The 15,131-nt window shown below is 44.0% G+C and overlaps 2 protein-coding genes across 3 annotated transcripts in view; both read left to right on the plus strand.

Moving 5' to 3' along the window:
- The window catches only part of ubash3bb (ubiquitin associated and SH3 domain containing Bb), a 55,823-nt gene that overhangs the window by 24,744 nt on the left and 15,948 nt on the right, over positions 1–15,131 (plus strand). For both annotated transcript variants that reach the window (XM_085131503.1, XM_085131504.1), the window contains exon 2: positions 14,344–14,397. In XM_085131503.1, the coding sequence (XP_084987629.1) occupies positions 14,344–14,397 (54 nt within the window). The remainder of the gene's footprint in view (positions 1–14,343; positions 14,398–15,131) is intronic.
- Positions 2,459–8,627, plus strand: LOC146504528 (uncharacterized). The gene is made up of 4 exons (XM_085131527.1): positions 2,459–5,550; positions 5,593–5,881; positions 5,942–5,980; positions 6,041–8,627. The coding sequence occupies exons 2-4, from the start codon at positions 5,681–5,683 to the stop codon at positions 6,566–6,568; spliced, it is 768 nt and encodes a 255-aa protein (XP_084987653.1). The 5' UTR covers positions 2,459–5,550; positions 5,593–5,680; the 3' UTR covers positions 6,569–8,627.

Raw genomic sequence — 15,131 nt, forward strand, 5'->3', positions numbered from 1 at the left:
ATATTAACACCAGCAGACGTGAGTCAGGAACATCCTGCTGCTCAATATTGTTCAAAGTGGTTCAGTCAAAAAGAAGCATTTTTATTATTTACATGACAATGTTAAATATATATATAATATATAAACTCTTCATTTAACATATTTCACACACGTTTTCTGAGCTGTTTTGTTTTTAAGGCGGAGTTGACGCCGAGTATGACGGCGAGTTTGTGCAGTCGGGTATTTCTCCTACTAACACGGACTCGTGGTGCTCCATGATGACTCCATGATGACTCCATGATGCAGGTTATCTGTCTGCCTGAATAATCGATGGAACAAACGTCTCGTACATTAGTGGATGAATTATTTATGCTGGTAAAATGTCAAACATGTCAAACTTAGAGGCCTTTTTAGGCGCATCAGTGAAAGTGCAGAACAAGAGAAACAAAGCTGAAAATACCACACTGACGTTTTTTAATTCTTTAAATTAGAACCAGATTCATACATTTGATCTCAAAAGTGTTCTTATACTTTTATACAGAAAGTAACTTTTATTTATTATCATTATTTTTATTATTATCTGTTTGTGAAAATTAAAGGGAGACAGTTTTGATTCAGCAAACAACAATAAAGCTAACCTGAGATTAATTCCAGCGCTGCAGTTATATTTCTCCACATAAATGTCACTTTTAGTCTCTGATATATAAACGTGTGCTTTCAGATATGATGATATGATATTACTCTGGGTGTTTGCAAAGCAAGAAGCTGCACATAAAAATGGAAATCTTAAACCTTTTTATTTGTATTTATAAAGAAGTTTAACTTCCAACTTGTTCTATAAAAGTCACTGAATATGAAACAGAAGAAAACTGGAGACATTTTTCTTGCTTGATGAATTAGACGCTGTCTTTTCTCCAGACGATTGTGTTTTATTTATTTTTCAGAGTTACGACTGAAGCTGTACTAATGTTACTTTTCTTTAGAAGTGGCATAGATGGTGTTTCAGTGACACACACTATAACACACATATAACACACATATAACAAACACTATAACACACATATAACAAACACTATAACACACACTATAACACACACTATAACACACATATAACACACACTATAACACACACTATAACACACATATAACACACATATAACACACATATAACACACTATAACACGCACTATAACACACATATAACACACACTATAACACACACTATAACACACATATAACACACATATAACACATATATAACACACAATATAACACACATATAACACACATATAACACACATATAACACACACTATAACACACATATAACACACTCTATAACACACATATAACAAACACTATAACACACATATAACACACACTATAACACACACTATAACACACACTATAACACACTATAACACACATATAACACACATATAACACACTATAACACACACTATAACACACATATAACACACATATAACACACACTATAACACACACATATAACACACACTATAACACACATATAACACACACTATAACACACACATATAACACACACTATAACACACACATATAACACACTATAACACACACTATAACACACACTATAACACACTATAACGCACACTATAACGCACACTATAACACACACTATAACACACAATAACACACACTATAACACACACTATAACACACACTATAACACACAATAACACACACTATAACACACACTATAACACACAATAACACACACTATAACACACACTATAACACACACTATAACTCACTATAACGCACACTATAACACACTATAATGCACACTGTAACGCACACTATAACACACACTATAACACACTATAACACACTATAACACACACTATAACACACACTATAACACACTATAACACACTATAACACACACTATAACACACATATAACACACATATAACACACTATAACACACTATAACACACACTATAACACACACTATAACACACTATAACACACACTATAACACACTATAACACACACTATAACACACACTATAACACACTATAACACACTATAACACACACTATAACACACACTATAACACACACTATAACACACTATAACACACTATAACACACACTATAACACACTATAACACACACTATAACACACACTATAACACACTATAACACACTATAACACACACTATAACACACTATAACACACTATAACACACACTATAACACACACTATAACACACTATAACACACTATAACACACACTATAACACACTATAACACACTATAACACACACTATAACACACTATAACACACTATAACACACACTATAACACACACTATAACACACACTATAACACACAATAACACACACTATAACACACACTATAACACACATATAACACACATATAACACACACTATAACACACTATAATGCACACTGTAACGCACACTATAACACACACTATAACACACTATAACACACATATAACACACACTATAACACACACTATAACACACTATAACACACTATAACACACACTATAACACACATATAACACACATATAACACACACTATAACACACTATAACACACACTATAACACACACTATAACACACACTTCACAGAGATTATTAGGTTAGGTTTAGCTGCGCGTCTCAAATCAGCTAAACTTTCGCAACAAGCTCAGAGTTGGAGACGAATCAGGCAAAAAACAGAAGAATCTGAAGCGAGTGCAGCTGAATCTGCAGGTGTGTGTGTGTGTGTGTGTGTGTGTGTGTACTGTTGCACACCATCACACTATTCACCACATATTTATTACAAAAGGGTCTTTTTTCCGTCAGCCTGACAAACCAGAGCCCACTTCCTTTGGTTTTAGTCTCAAGCTTTTTGCACGAATTATTATCGTTGTGATGTCACTGTGATGTCATTAGTCTTTCTGTTTAACTTATTAATTGCAGTCACCTGTTTGCTTGCTCTGTCCCAGCGAAACGTGCTGCGGCGCTGCATGTCGCAGCAGCGCCGCAGCAGCGCCGCGTGGGCGTGTTGCTCTCTGCCTGTCTGTTTCTCTTCCTGTCTCTGTGAGCTGTTAACAGAGGATCTCTGCAGTTGGAAAACTTGCTTTCACATCTCTGTGGGTGAGAATGAGCGAGGGTTCTTCCTCCTAACTGAGCCTCTGTGTGTTTTTTACATATCGAACATGTGTAGAGCTGAAGAAGTGTTTTAGCCTGAATAATCTGCTCTGTGTACGTGCAGCACTTTGGACCAGCTTTGGGTAACAGGCCATGTTTATCTTTTTCAACACTGTTATCACATGGGGACATTTCCCCCCAAAGATCTGTTATTCACTCTGCTGCATACTCAGGTGGAGAGGGCTTTGAGCTTTTCTTGGTGTGGTGGTGGGACAGCTGTGGAGCAGTCGGTGTGTCATCGGGATGCAGGAAGTGGTCACAGCCAGGGAAATGCACTGGGCCCATATTTCTCTTATAGCAAGCATTAATAGTTTTGTGACTTCACAGTGAAATGTTCAAATGTTTTGGCTAACCATTGAATCTAAGGTTTGCTGTGATAGACCCACCCAACAGGAACATACTGCAGTATCGTTCAGTTACAGATTCTTTGGTAGTTTGTCCACTTCCCCCATTATTGTTATTATATGACAAATGAAGCAGACATAATATCTGAAACTGCTGAATTTATATTTACAGCGTTTCACTGAAAGCTTACGAGTCAGTACGAGCGATGGAGACTTCATCAGAGCGACAAAACGAGCTCTCAGAGGCAAAAACATTTGGAGGAGCCGATCAATCCTCTGGAAGTTCTTGGAAAGAAGGAAAACACTGGCCGAGCTCAACAACGGCAGAAGACTCAAAGATGACTAACGTGTGTGATTAAAGAATTATTATTAAATTATTATTACTGATAGCTTAACACCGTCTAAGTCACAAACACTCGTAAAGAGCAAGTCTACAAGCAGGAGACACCTGCATGAATGGAAACATGGGGGGTTTACATCACGGCTCCACTCAACAACACAAAGGCCACATTAGACTTGTGATCTGAAGCGTAGCCAGTTATCTGTCAGACATGGAGGCAACGCTGATCACGGCTGTTTATTAATGATGTGGCTGCTGATGAAAGCAGCAGCTCCACGCTCAGGTTCAGCCAAACGCTACAAAATGAACTGGACAGCAAAGAAAGGGGACACTCAGTCACCTGATTTCAACCCACACAATCAAGCAGCAGCTGTGGGCATGTGTGATGAAGACAGAGCAGTAAGCTCAGCGTGGTGATCTCCATGGGGTTCAGGCTGCAGACAGTCACTGCAGTTTTCATCCGAGCATTAAAACAGAGTCTGTGCAGTTTTGAGACATTTTGTATTAAAGTTGCTGTAATTCCTAAAAAACTGGAAAACATTTCGTTTCTGTTTGATGTTGACTTTGCAGTGCAGCGCTCGCTCCCCTCCAACTATTCTCTTATTGCCATATTGTCTGTTTCATATACGTTTGAAGCATCGTGCATGTCTCAAAGTTTCTCCAGCTTCGAGCCTTTCTGGAGACGCCATCTTGGAATCATTTCTGGTTTTAAAGCGCTGAAACTGCTCATAGAAGTTCTTATTGATCTTTTATTGATTACCGATTCTGGTAATCCCGTCATTTTAGTGCTTTTAGATGTAAGTGCAGCATTTGATACAGTGGATCAGGGAATTCTGCACTTAAATGGTTCAGATCCTACCTGACTGTCAGGCTCTTCTTCCACACCCACCCCCCTCACCTGTGGGGTCCCACAGGGGTCCGTCCTTGGTCCAGTATATGCTCCCGCTTGGTTCTGTTTTTAGAAAACATTCGTTCCGCTGACGATTCTCAAATCTATTTTCCCCTTAAAAACAATTCTGCAGTTTAAAGTTTTACTTCACTGTCTTGACGACAATAATCTTGGTTCGCATTAAATTTTCTGCATGTAAATGATCAGAAATCAGAGACCATACTGATCGCGCCCTCTGACCCCTGTTCTTCCCTTAATCTTGACCGTGGCTCAAACATCGAGTGTCTCTGATAGTGTTTCTCATTTGACAAACAAATACATGCTGTTGTTAAAACCAGCTGTTTCCAGCTGATGGCCGTTGCAAAGACCAAGACCATGTTGTCATCTGCCGACTTTGAGAGAGTGATTCATGCATTTATCTCTTTGTGGTGGGGCGTGGCCTGCGGTGCCGTGCAGGGAAGGCGGACGCACCTGCACAGCATCTGCAATCACGCCCCACCGACTTAAATATTGTAATGGGTGCTGTGTTTGGGGTTGTTGTTGTGGTGATAATGTTGAGCGGGCAGTAGGAGAGCTGCAGCTCTGGGAGCATTGTGAACAGCAACCGTGGAAGTGCCAATAAAGTATGCTGCAGAGCATGAATTTGCACCCGGGTCTGCCGTGGTTGTTTACAATGGTGCCGAAACCCAGGAAGGTTGGCACGGCAGACCCAGGACTGGGCCAGCAGAGGGAGGAGCTGGTGCAAATGGTGGCCGAGCTGGCGGCCACGCAGTAGGAGCAGGCGGCGGTGTGGCGCCGCCTGCGGGAAGAGCTGCAGGACCAGACTGAGCGTCACCTGCAGAGGATGGAGTACCTGGTGGCGCTGATCCGGTCCTGCCCGACACCGCCGCCACCCCCAGGGGCGCTACCCAACTGCGATGGGGTGGAGGAGATCCGGGCTGTGCAGGCGCCCGTGCCGGCCCCCAGGTTGCGACCAGCCAGGGACCAGCCTGCCGCTGCACCCATCCCCACTTCGCGGGTGGGAGTGGCCTGTGCCCATTCCTGCTCCCCGGAGGAGGGACGTGGAGCAACAGCTGGGCCCACCACCAGCTCACCCACCTGCCCAGCCCGAGCCGGAGGTCAGCGCGGGGAGAGCGCGTGAGCCGGAGGTCAGCGCGGGGAGAGCGCGCGAGCCGGAGGTCAGCGCGGGGAGAGCGCGCGTGCCGGTGTTCGAGGAGGTGTTCGAGGAGGCGCGCGAGGAGGCGCGCGAGGGTCCGCGCGTGCCGGTGGTCGAGGAGGCGCGCGAGGGTCCGCGCCTGCCCGGTGAGGAGGATGAGAAAGTGGAGGAGGTGCTCCAGCCGGGAGTGGCAGCGGAGGAGGAGCCCGAGGTCCCCGTACCGAGGGAGCCTGCTCGGCCGGAGGGCGAGCTGTGTGACGGCCCCGCCAAGTCTGAGGGCGGCGTGCTCGCCAGACCGGCCTCATCTCCACCAGAGGCCGGCGCGCCAATTGATCTTAGGTCGGCCCTGTCACCTGTGAGCCGTGACCACCTGCCACGCGGCCGACCTCCGGACCAGCTTCGCCGGCGCTGCTGGGTTTGCGGGCGGCCACCTGAACTCACAACTCCCCGTCGCTTGGCTAGGGCCCGGGGGCGCCGACGGTCTGGGCTGATCCCCTCTCCCGCTCGCGGTGGGGGGAGTAGGTTCGGCCGGATGGCTCCCCGGCCTCAGTCGGGCGATGGGGGTATGTGGTGGGGCGTGGCCTGCGGTGCCGTGCAGGGAAGGCGGACGCACCTGCACGGCATCTGCAATCACGCCCCGCCGACTTAAATATTGTAATGGGTGCTGTGTTTGGGGGTTGTTGTGGTGATAATGTTGAGCGGGCAGCGGGAGAGCTGCAGCTCTGGGAGCATTGTGAACAGCAACCGTGGAAGTGCCAATAAAGTATGCTGCAGAGCATGAATTTGCACCCGGGTCTGCCGTGGTTGTTTACACTCTTCTAGGCTGAACTACTGCAATAGTCTTTATTTTGGTATTAACCCGGCCGTACTCTCACGTCTGCAGAATGTGGCGCCCGACTCCTGACAGGCACTCGCAAATTTGATCATATCTCGCCAATCCTGGCACGTTTACACTGGTGACGTCGTAGAATCGACTTCAAGATTTTGTTGTTTGTCTTTAAATCTCTGATTGGCTCCATCTTACCTCTCTGACCTTTAACAAAGAAAAGTCTCAGGTCTGCAGAGAAGCTGCTTCTGACTTTCCCAGGACGAGACGTAAAAGCAGAGGTGAGCTTTATCGATCATATGAATAAATGTGATTTGATATTCACCACTATTATCGTTTCTGGTTCGTAGCTTGAAGTGCAGTTATTTGGCAGGACCTCACTTGTCCACTAATAAAGTAAAACTGCAGTGAAAGCAGCCGAGCTGTTTATGGGTCAGTCAGACACGGAGCTGACGGCTGTGCATTAAATGATGAGCGCAGAGGGGCTGAGAGCGTGTGAGCAGATTTGCAGCCTCATCATGAAGTCTGTGGGAGTGGCTGGCCTTTGAGGCTTCAGCGAGGCAGACCCAAGAGATCTCACCCCTTTGATCAGCAAACCTCACGCTGGGCTGCGCTACCATCGCTGCTCTGAACACGCTGGCTCTGATTTCTTTCATGATGCAATCTGACGTTAGCTCGTTCCCAGAAAAGCCTCCGCACTGTGTCTACCCAGGCTCCTCCCCGAATCCTCGCTCGCCGCTAATGGAGGCGTTTGACTCGGCAGCCCACGGCTCTGGAAACCCTCAGAGGCAGAAACAGGAAGTGGAGGCTGTCGAGGGGAACCCAGACACAGTTTCACTTTTATTTTCTTTTAGTTATGAAACAAATTTGAAAACGTTTCTTTGATCTACAAACTCAGAGATCTGTCACACGTATAGATCAACACTGCAGCTTTAATAGAAAACTTTTTACTTCAGCTTTTCGTTTGAATTCTCCGCACAAGTTCCCATAACGAGTGGCTTTCTAAACTGACCTCACTGCTTTAAACGTGCACCCAGACTCTGAAGCTCTGTGACGCGATCATGAGTGGGCAAGTTTAAGCTGCTGCTTCACGTTATTGCAAAAGTTTTGGTTCTTTGAAATAATTGTTGAAATGATCGTCACAGCAACAGATTCACAAAGTCATCTGCATGTGCTGCATGTACACAAAGCAGCGTTTCTTTGTCTCCAGGCTGATCTCCTTGAAGACGTGTCTTTGTTGATTTGTTCGAAGTATCCAAACGAGTTCTCGTGTTTTGTTAAATCAACTGTGTTTTTTAAAAAGCTGCATTTGCTCACATCATCATTATGAACACATGAACATGTGTTTGATCACCTGGAATCTAAAAGTGTGACAGTTGTGCAAAAATAAAACCCTTCTTCACAGCACTGTAGTCATGTTGCTCGTGTGATTTCTAAACGTCACAGCGGTTTGATGCAGAGACGGGTCTCCATGTTGGAACGCCATGTTTGCTTTTCCCCACGCGTACCGGGGGCCGTCCTCGCCCCAAACACGCGGCCGTTCCTCACCTGCTTAGAGCAGACGCCGTCACTGTCACTCACGTTTTCTTCGTGTTTTACTTACAAAGAAACTGCAGCTCGAGTCACTGAGGAAGTCGTGTTTGAGCCCTTCTTCTAACTTCCTGGATGTTTGTACAGAAACGAGCTGTGCTTGCAGCCACTTCAGCCCACATGAATGTTTGACACTTTTGTAATGTGAAGAAGAAGCCGTGGAGCCTTTTTTATCTGAGAGCTTCCTCTGATCGTCACGCCATCCAAACTCAAGAGTGCGACCGATCTGAGATTACGTATACATGATGTGACTACAGATCAGATAGTTTATTATTCATTTATTTAGCTTGTGTTGTCGTTCTCTCCTTCCTGATTCTTTGAGGCTCGTTTGTTCGAACCAGAATAAACAAAAAGTTTTTTTCTCAGAAGCGACCTGATCAAACGTCACTGATGTTGTTATAATCGTTCATTTTAACACTTTTTACTTTTACTAAATGTGTTGAAAACAGTTGCAACAGTTTCATTTGATGCATGTTTTTGGTCTCAGCTGCAAACTTCAGCATTCATCGGTCAGCAGCATCGTTTTAAAAGGTGGAAACAAAGAAGGAACCATGCTGTCACAGTGTGGAGCTTCTTAGACCATCACAGTACTGGGAGGTGTAAAACAAACTGGTCAAAGACCACCTGTGCCAGCTGTTGTACCAGTAACACATTTAAAACTTGCAGTGGTGAATATGTCCGTGTGATCTGAGGACACGTTGATCTGTTTAGTGTGTCCCTCAGAGCTCAGTGACAGTGTCCTCAGCTTCACATGGTATTTTATAGGGGTGGGGAAAAATGGATACTGTGTAGCATGGTGATATTTTGTTTGCTAATAATGTATCGATACAGGGACAGCAGAAATCGATACTTTGTTACAGAAAGGTTTTTGTGCTCTGACTTCAGAGCATGTTGATCCTTTTTCTGAGCAAGAATCCTGACATTCCTTCACTGTCCAAATGTGTTTAACTTGTTTTTGGCAGCAATAAACATGACAGTTTACTTATTTTAATTTAAGACATGTTTTATTTTAATTAAGTTTAAAACTTTTTTATTTAATGTAAAATTATATTTTGTTTTAATTTACTTTCAAATTCTTCAGTTGCTGAAGGGGCTGCATAGTTTTCATAAACTGCATAGTTCAGAATAGCTATAATTGTACCAGATGGTTGATTCAGTTAAGTTGGACTAGACTGTAATACAAACCGTTCAGTTTGTCAACAATCAAACTGAAATGAGAGAAAGACTGAGTGTGAGACTTTGATATTAGAGAAAATGAATATTGATAAAGTTTACCTTTATGTACAGAATCTGAATATCGCAAAATATTTTTAAAAATTGCAATAATATCGTATCGTGGGATGTATGGTGATTCCCACCTCTAGTATTTTAATGTAACTGTAATGAATGGCAGGTTTGGTCATGAAGTTTGTTTCCTGTTGTCTGTTAGTTTAACTTCACTGTGTGTCGTTGCTTAGATTGAGTTCAGCTGTGTCTCGTTACTGTGACGGTTCCACTCTCCTCCTGTGTGTTTAAACCTTCACTCTGCTTGTTTTCTGTGTTTCGCTCTTATTTGCTCTCAGTTTGCTTCCTTGGACTCTTCTCTTGTGTTCTTGGACGTTTCTACGCTCCGGCTCTGCGTCGGCTGTTTCCTTGAGTCCAGGGCAGCGTCTGCGTTTTGTGGCTTTAGTGTCTTTTTAAAAGCTGTTGTGATGCAAAAGCTTTTTTCCTACTGAGCTGCCTTCTTGTCGTGACAAACAAAGGAGCAGGAAAAACTGTCTCATGTTTCCAGTCTGACTAATAAAGCCTGTAGAGGATGGTTGTGATGTTTCCGAGGTCACATTTATCAGTGCTTTAATGCTGATATGCAGCATTTACATCATGGAGCATTTTTAGTTCATAGTTTATGAGTGGACTGCATGTACGGATGAATCTGTTCATGATGGCGTAGATATGACAGCGTGTCGGCTTTACGGTCGAACATCAGCACCGCGAGTGTTTCACAGAATCTGCTTTCACTGTAAGAGCTGTGAAAACCTGACGTGCTCTAGTCACAGTTCATTAAGACTGATGCCACCCAGGTGTTAGCCTGTGCTGAAGCTCCTGTAATGTCTCCGGCCCTGGCTCAATCTACTGTGTGTGCGTCTTCAGCCACCGCTCCTCGTCTCACACGTGTGCAGTGTCGCAGGTCGTACCTGTGGGACACGAGCAGCTTCGACAGCCGAGCGTCTCGCTGTGGTCTCAGCTGCAGCTGTTTGAGCTCACTGTGGTGAAGCTGTTTGTCACAGAGCATCAACAGTACTGCTTTGTCCTTCTGTGTGCGTGGGGCGTCATGAAAAGCTTTGTTCTGGGAGACGTACGACTATGTTCAACAGCTCAGTGCAGTCTGCTTCACTTTGACTGGGATAAATTCTCAATCCACGACAAAGTCATCGAACGCAGCAGAGCCAGTCTTATTTCAGTCAGGTGTACACTTTATGAATAATGGGAAATAACGTGTTTCGTTGTTTGTGTAAAGGCTGCAGGTGCAGTCTGTCTGTGAAGTAGAAGTCTGAGTGGACACTGTGAGGTCAGAGCAGGAACAACATCATCTTTCATGTCTGTGGTGAAGACACGACGCAAAGATCTTGATGCTTCATTAAGCTGCAGTTTTGTTGTGGAGGGTGAAAAACAGCCTCAGCATTCATGTGGAGGCGAGTTTGCTCACCAGCTTTGTGCTGTCAAACCTTCGGCCCGTGCCGTATGCAGCACCGCTGCCCCACAGGAACAGTAGCTTGTGGCATACAGCATAAAGATGAGAACCACGTTAGCGTATTCAGATTCGTGTCTCCGAGCGGGGGCTGATCCCGTTCTCTGACTGTAATTTGAATAATCTGATGTGTTTCTGCTTCCTCGGCAGCTTTAGCTCCAGGTTCACTGGAGGTGTGAGAGGGTACGTGTCACTCTGTAAGTGGCTCTTTCATCTCCACTGCTCAAAACAAACTGAGGATGCAGAGCGTTACTGCAGCCTACTGTCCTCCCCCCTCTCTGAGTTATTAACATGAAACACAACAATGATGATCACTCGAACGGTGAGTAACACGTTTAACTCTTGAGTGTCAGTTTATTGTAAAGAGGCGTCAGGCCTGTGTGGCGTGTTCACACTCTGAGTGAAAGGCGCTAACATCGTCCTACACTCGCTGCGTATCATCTTCCATGTTGCTGCTGACGTCTGGTGAGGAACTGACGCTTCCTCTGACTCGCGACCCGTGTTGGCGTCTCATCTTTACTCACATTTGGTCTTTCTCCGTCCCCGGCGTGACAGAAACATGCAGTCACTCACGCATACACCCTGACATTTAGAGCCAACAGCAGGAGCGGAAACAATTATGAAAATGTTCAGTTCGAATGTGTTTCTCCATGTCTGCTCTGTGTGTAACTAAACAAAAGTTTCACATCTACGGAGCCCTGCAGGCGACATGGGAGGAAAAAAAATTAAGACGGACTTTTGCAAGATCTCGCAAAACAAACTCGGGATCCTGCGGGGCTCCGTACAAATCAGTTTTTCATGCTTGGATGAAAAAGCCTACATTTCTGTGATATTCTCACAAAAGTAGCATAAAAGTGATTCTGTGTAGTGATGGGATTTACGGCTCTTTTTAGAGAACCGGCTCTACAGGTTGTTTTGTTGCTTTAATTAATTTATTATTAACAATAATATAAAATTATGCACAAAAGGAATTACTAATGTAAAAAAGTGGTTTTATTTATATATGTTTATATATAAATATATACGGTGGCGCCTAGAGACAAAACACAAACAAACTCCAAAACACATTTCTAGCGTTAACTGAACTTCCAAACAGAGCTACTAGATCACTTAAATTACACTAATCGAATGCACATTTCTATTAAGCATATATATATATATATATTTATATATATATATATATATATATATATTTATATATATTCAAATAATTTTTTTAAAAAAAACTTCATTTACCTGTTACTACCACACACCCAATCCGGTCGTTGGTACTTGCTGACTTGTGTAGCCATGAGGTAACAAAAGCTCAACACTGCCCCCTAGCATCCTGGAGCACTTCTGTTGTGTTTGTACGTGTTTTGGAGTTTTTATGTGCTTTGTCTGTAGGGGCCACCGTAAATATACTTTTATTTATTCACTCCACATAAAATGTAATAAATAAATTATAAAATACAAAACTCAACTATTCACATTTCAACTTTTAACTACTTAAATTTTCAGCTTTTTCCTTTTAAACAAATTTAAAGTGAAACAACACAAAACACTGCAAACCACAACACAATTACATATAAATTACAATATGGAAAAAAGGGGGGAAAGAACGCCCAGATCTTTAATTAAGGGAAAGGTTGGCATTTAGAAATATTAATATCACACTCAGCTGACTGCGTTTTATCTTCCCATTGCACTGATAGGTGGACAGTTGTTGCCTGTGCATGTTGTTTGTGGAGCCGGCTCTGTATGACATCCTTTTCTTGTAGACTCTACACTCTGCCTTTGTTTGTGGGGCGACCGTGGCTCAGGGGGTTGGGAAGCGGATCTGTAACCAGAAGGTCGCCGGTTCGATACCTGGGCTTTCTGTCCTGGTCATTGTGTCCTTGGGCAAGACGCTTTACCCTACCGCCTACTGGTGATGGGCAGAGGGACCGATGGTGCGATATGGCAGCCTCGCCTCTGTCAGTCTGCCCCAGGGCAGCTGTGGCTACAACCGTAGCTGCCTCCACCAGTGTGTGAATGTGAGAGTGAATGAATAGTGGAATTGTAAAGCGCTTTGGGTGCCTTGAAAAGCGCAATATAAATCCAATCCATTATTATTATTTTGTCAATAAGATTGAAATGGTTCCAGACTTTGCTTCTTTTCTTGGTGTCATTTTCTTTACTGTACCTTTCCAATGTGACGGTGTTGTCTCTTGTTGCTCCCGGCTCTTTCTTTCTCTCCTGCTCTTGTTGTGTGCTACTGCTGTTGCCAGTGTAACTATCGCCTCACCCCCTCAGCTCAGCGCTGAGCAGAGGGGGCGGGGCACAAACGCAAGGCTGTGTTTGCCGTCTCTGCTCAGCGCAAACACAAGGGTGACTTGCAGTTTGAAGCGAGGGCAGGAGAAAGAAAAAAAACCCCACAGCTCCCAATAAGGAGCGGCTCGCGTCGTTCACTTCAAAGATCCGGCTCTGAGAGCCGTTTCGTTCGCGAAACGGCTCTCAGCCGGTTACCCACAGAAGTAGTGATGGGTCGCACTACTTCTGTGGGTAACCGGCTGCTGCTGTTTGTACCGTCTCCAGATGTTTCAGTTAAAATGTGCTTCAGCTGTCAGGTCCATATCTGTGGTTTATCGTTGTCTCTGCATGAATCCTTATTATGTAGCACTTTACACAACGTGCCTCATTCACACTTCCCTTCTAACAGTCAAACTCTGATGGGAGAACGACTCGGCGTTCACGTCTTGCCCATTTTGTGTGCAGACTGGAGCAGTCGAGGATTAAAGCACCAGCCGTCTGATTAGCAGCTGACCTGCTCTGGTCCTGACCAGCTGTTGTAGTTCCTCCCGCTTTAAGACAGACTTGTTTCTTATTGGTTGTCTCTGGTGCAGCACTGTGACCATGTTTGTCTGACAGAAAACAAACATTTTTAAACCAGTTACTGTTCCATTTGCATCATTGTTATTAAACACAAAAGTAGAGTTTGCTGTTTTGACCTCTGATTAAACAAATACTGAGTAACAAGTAAAACCTGAAGAATACCAAAGACTTCCTTTTTCCTGCGACACTGTTTGCAGAAACCTCGATGTTAGCTATGCTCAACAACTTTCCGATACTCTTTTCTTTTCCAGCCTTGTGTGCGTCCACGTAGGTGGGGCTGATTTCTGTTTTGTTGTTTAGCCAGAAAGTTCCTCAGGATGCGAACAAGATCATCTCAAAGACAAACACAGAGCAAAAAAGCCGTTTGTGGCAGCCTCTGAGTGCTGTGGTGAGCTGTCTTTAACGTTTCACTTCTCTTCTTTCACAGACTCAAAGCTCTGGTGTCGACTGGAGGTCGGAGTGTCCAAGCAGCATGTGACTGGTAGGTTCAACTGAACGTGTATACAGCACATTTCCATCATGTGTACAGGACACATCACCAGGCAGTGGAGGAAATGCATCGTATAGCGCCCTCTGCTGGACAAGTGTGTTAAAACTGTGTTAAATAATTGCAGGTTAACTGCAGCTGAGCATAAATCAAACACAACAAAAAGGACGATGCAGACACAGATCTGTGTTTTTGTCACAGCAGCTCACTCTGACAGCAGCACTGCTTTCATCAGTGTCTGAACAACAACCTGCAGTTTGTTGTTACAATAACTTTAAACTGGGAAGCGTTCTGTAGAAATAAACCAGTTCACACTGTTGCATGGGACACGTGCAGCTGTACTCTGCAGCATGCAGTCAGAAATAACTCAGTATGAGTGTAACTTCATGTGTTTAAGTAGCTGTTGGCTCAACAATATTAAAAAAATGTTTTATAGATTTTTGTTCAGTCAGGTTTGAATTGACTGGTTTTAAAGGTTTGTTGTATTAATGACAGACTACATTTTTATTCTAGCATTTATATCTGAACTGAACTATTCATGAGTGAAGCACAAGAGCTGTCATATTCTTATCCTTTAGACTTGAAGCACACAAATGCAGTCCTGCGTCGTTCTGCTGGTCTGAAGCTCCTCCTTTCTTTACATTTTGCTTCCAAGGAGTCGTTTGTCATTTTTCAAATTTGGTCTCCGGCTTTCTGACGGTCTTTCCAAGTTTGCCTTTGATTCTCTG

The sequence above is a fragment of the Neolamprologus multifasciatus genome, chromosome 14 (assembly GCF_963576455.1).
Source record: "Neolamprologus multifasciatus chromosome 14, fNeoMul1.2, whole genome shotgun sequence".
Classification (NCBI taxonomy): Eukaryota; Metazoa; Chordata; class Actinopteri; order Cichliformes; family Cichlidae; genus Neolamprologus; species Neolamprologus multifasciatus.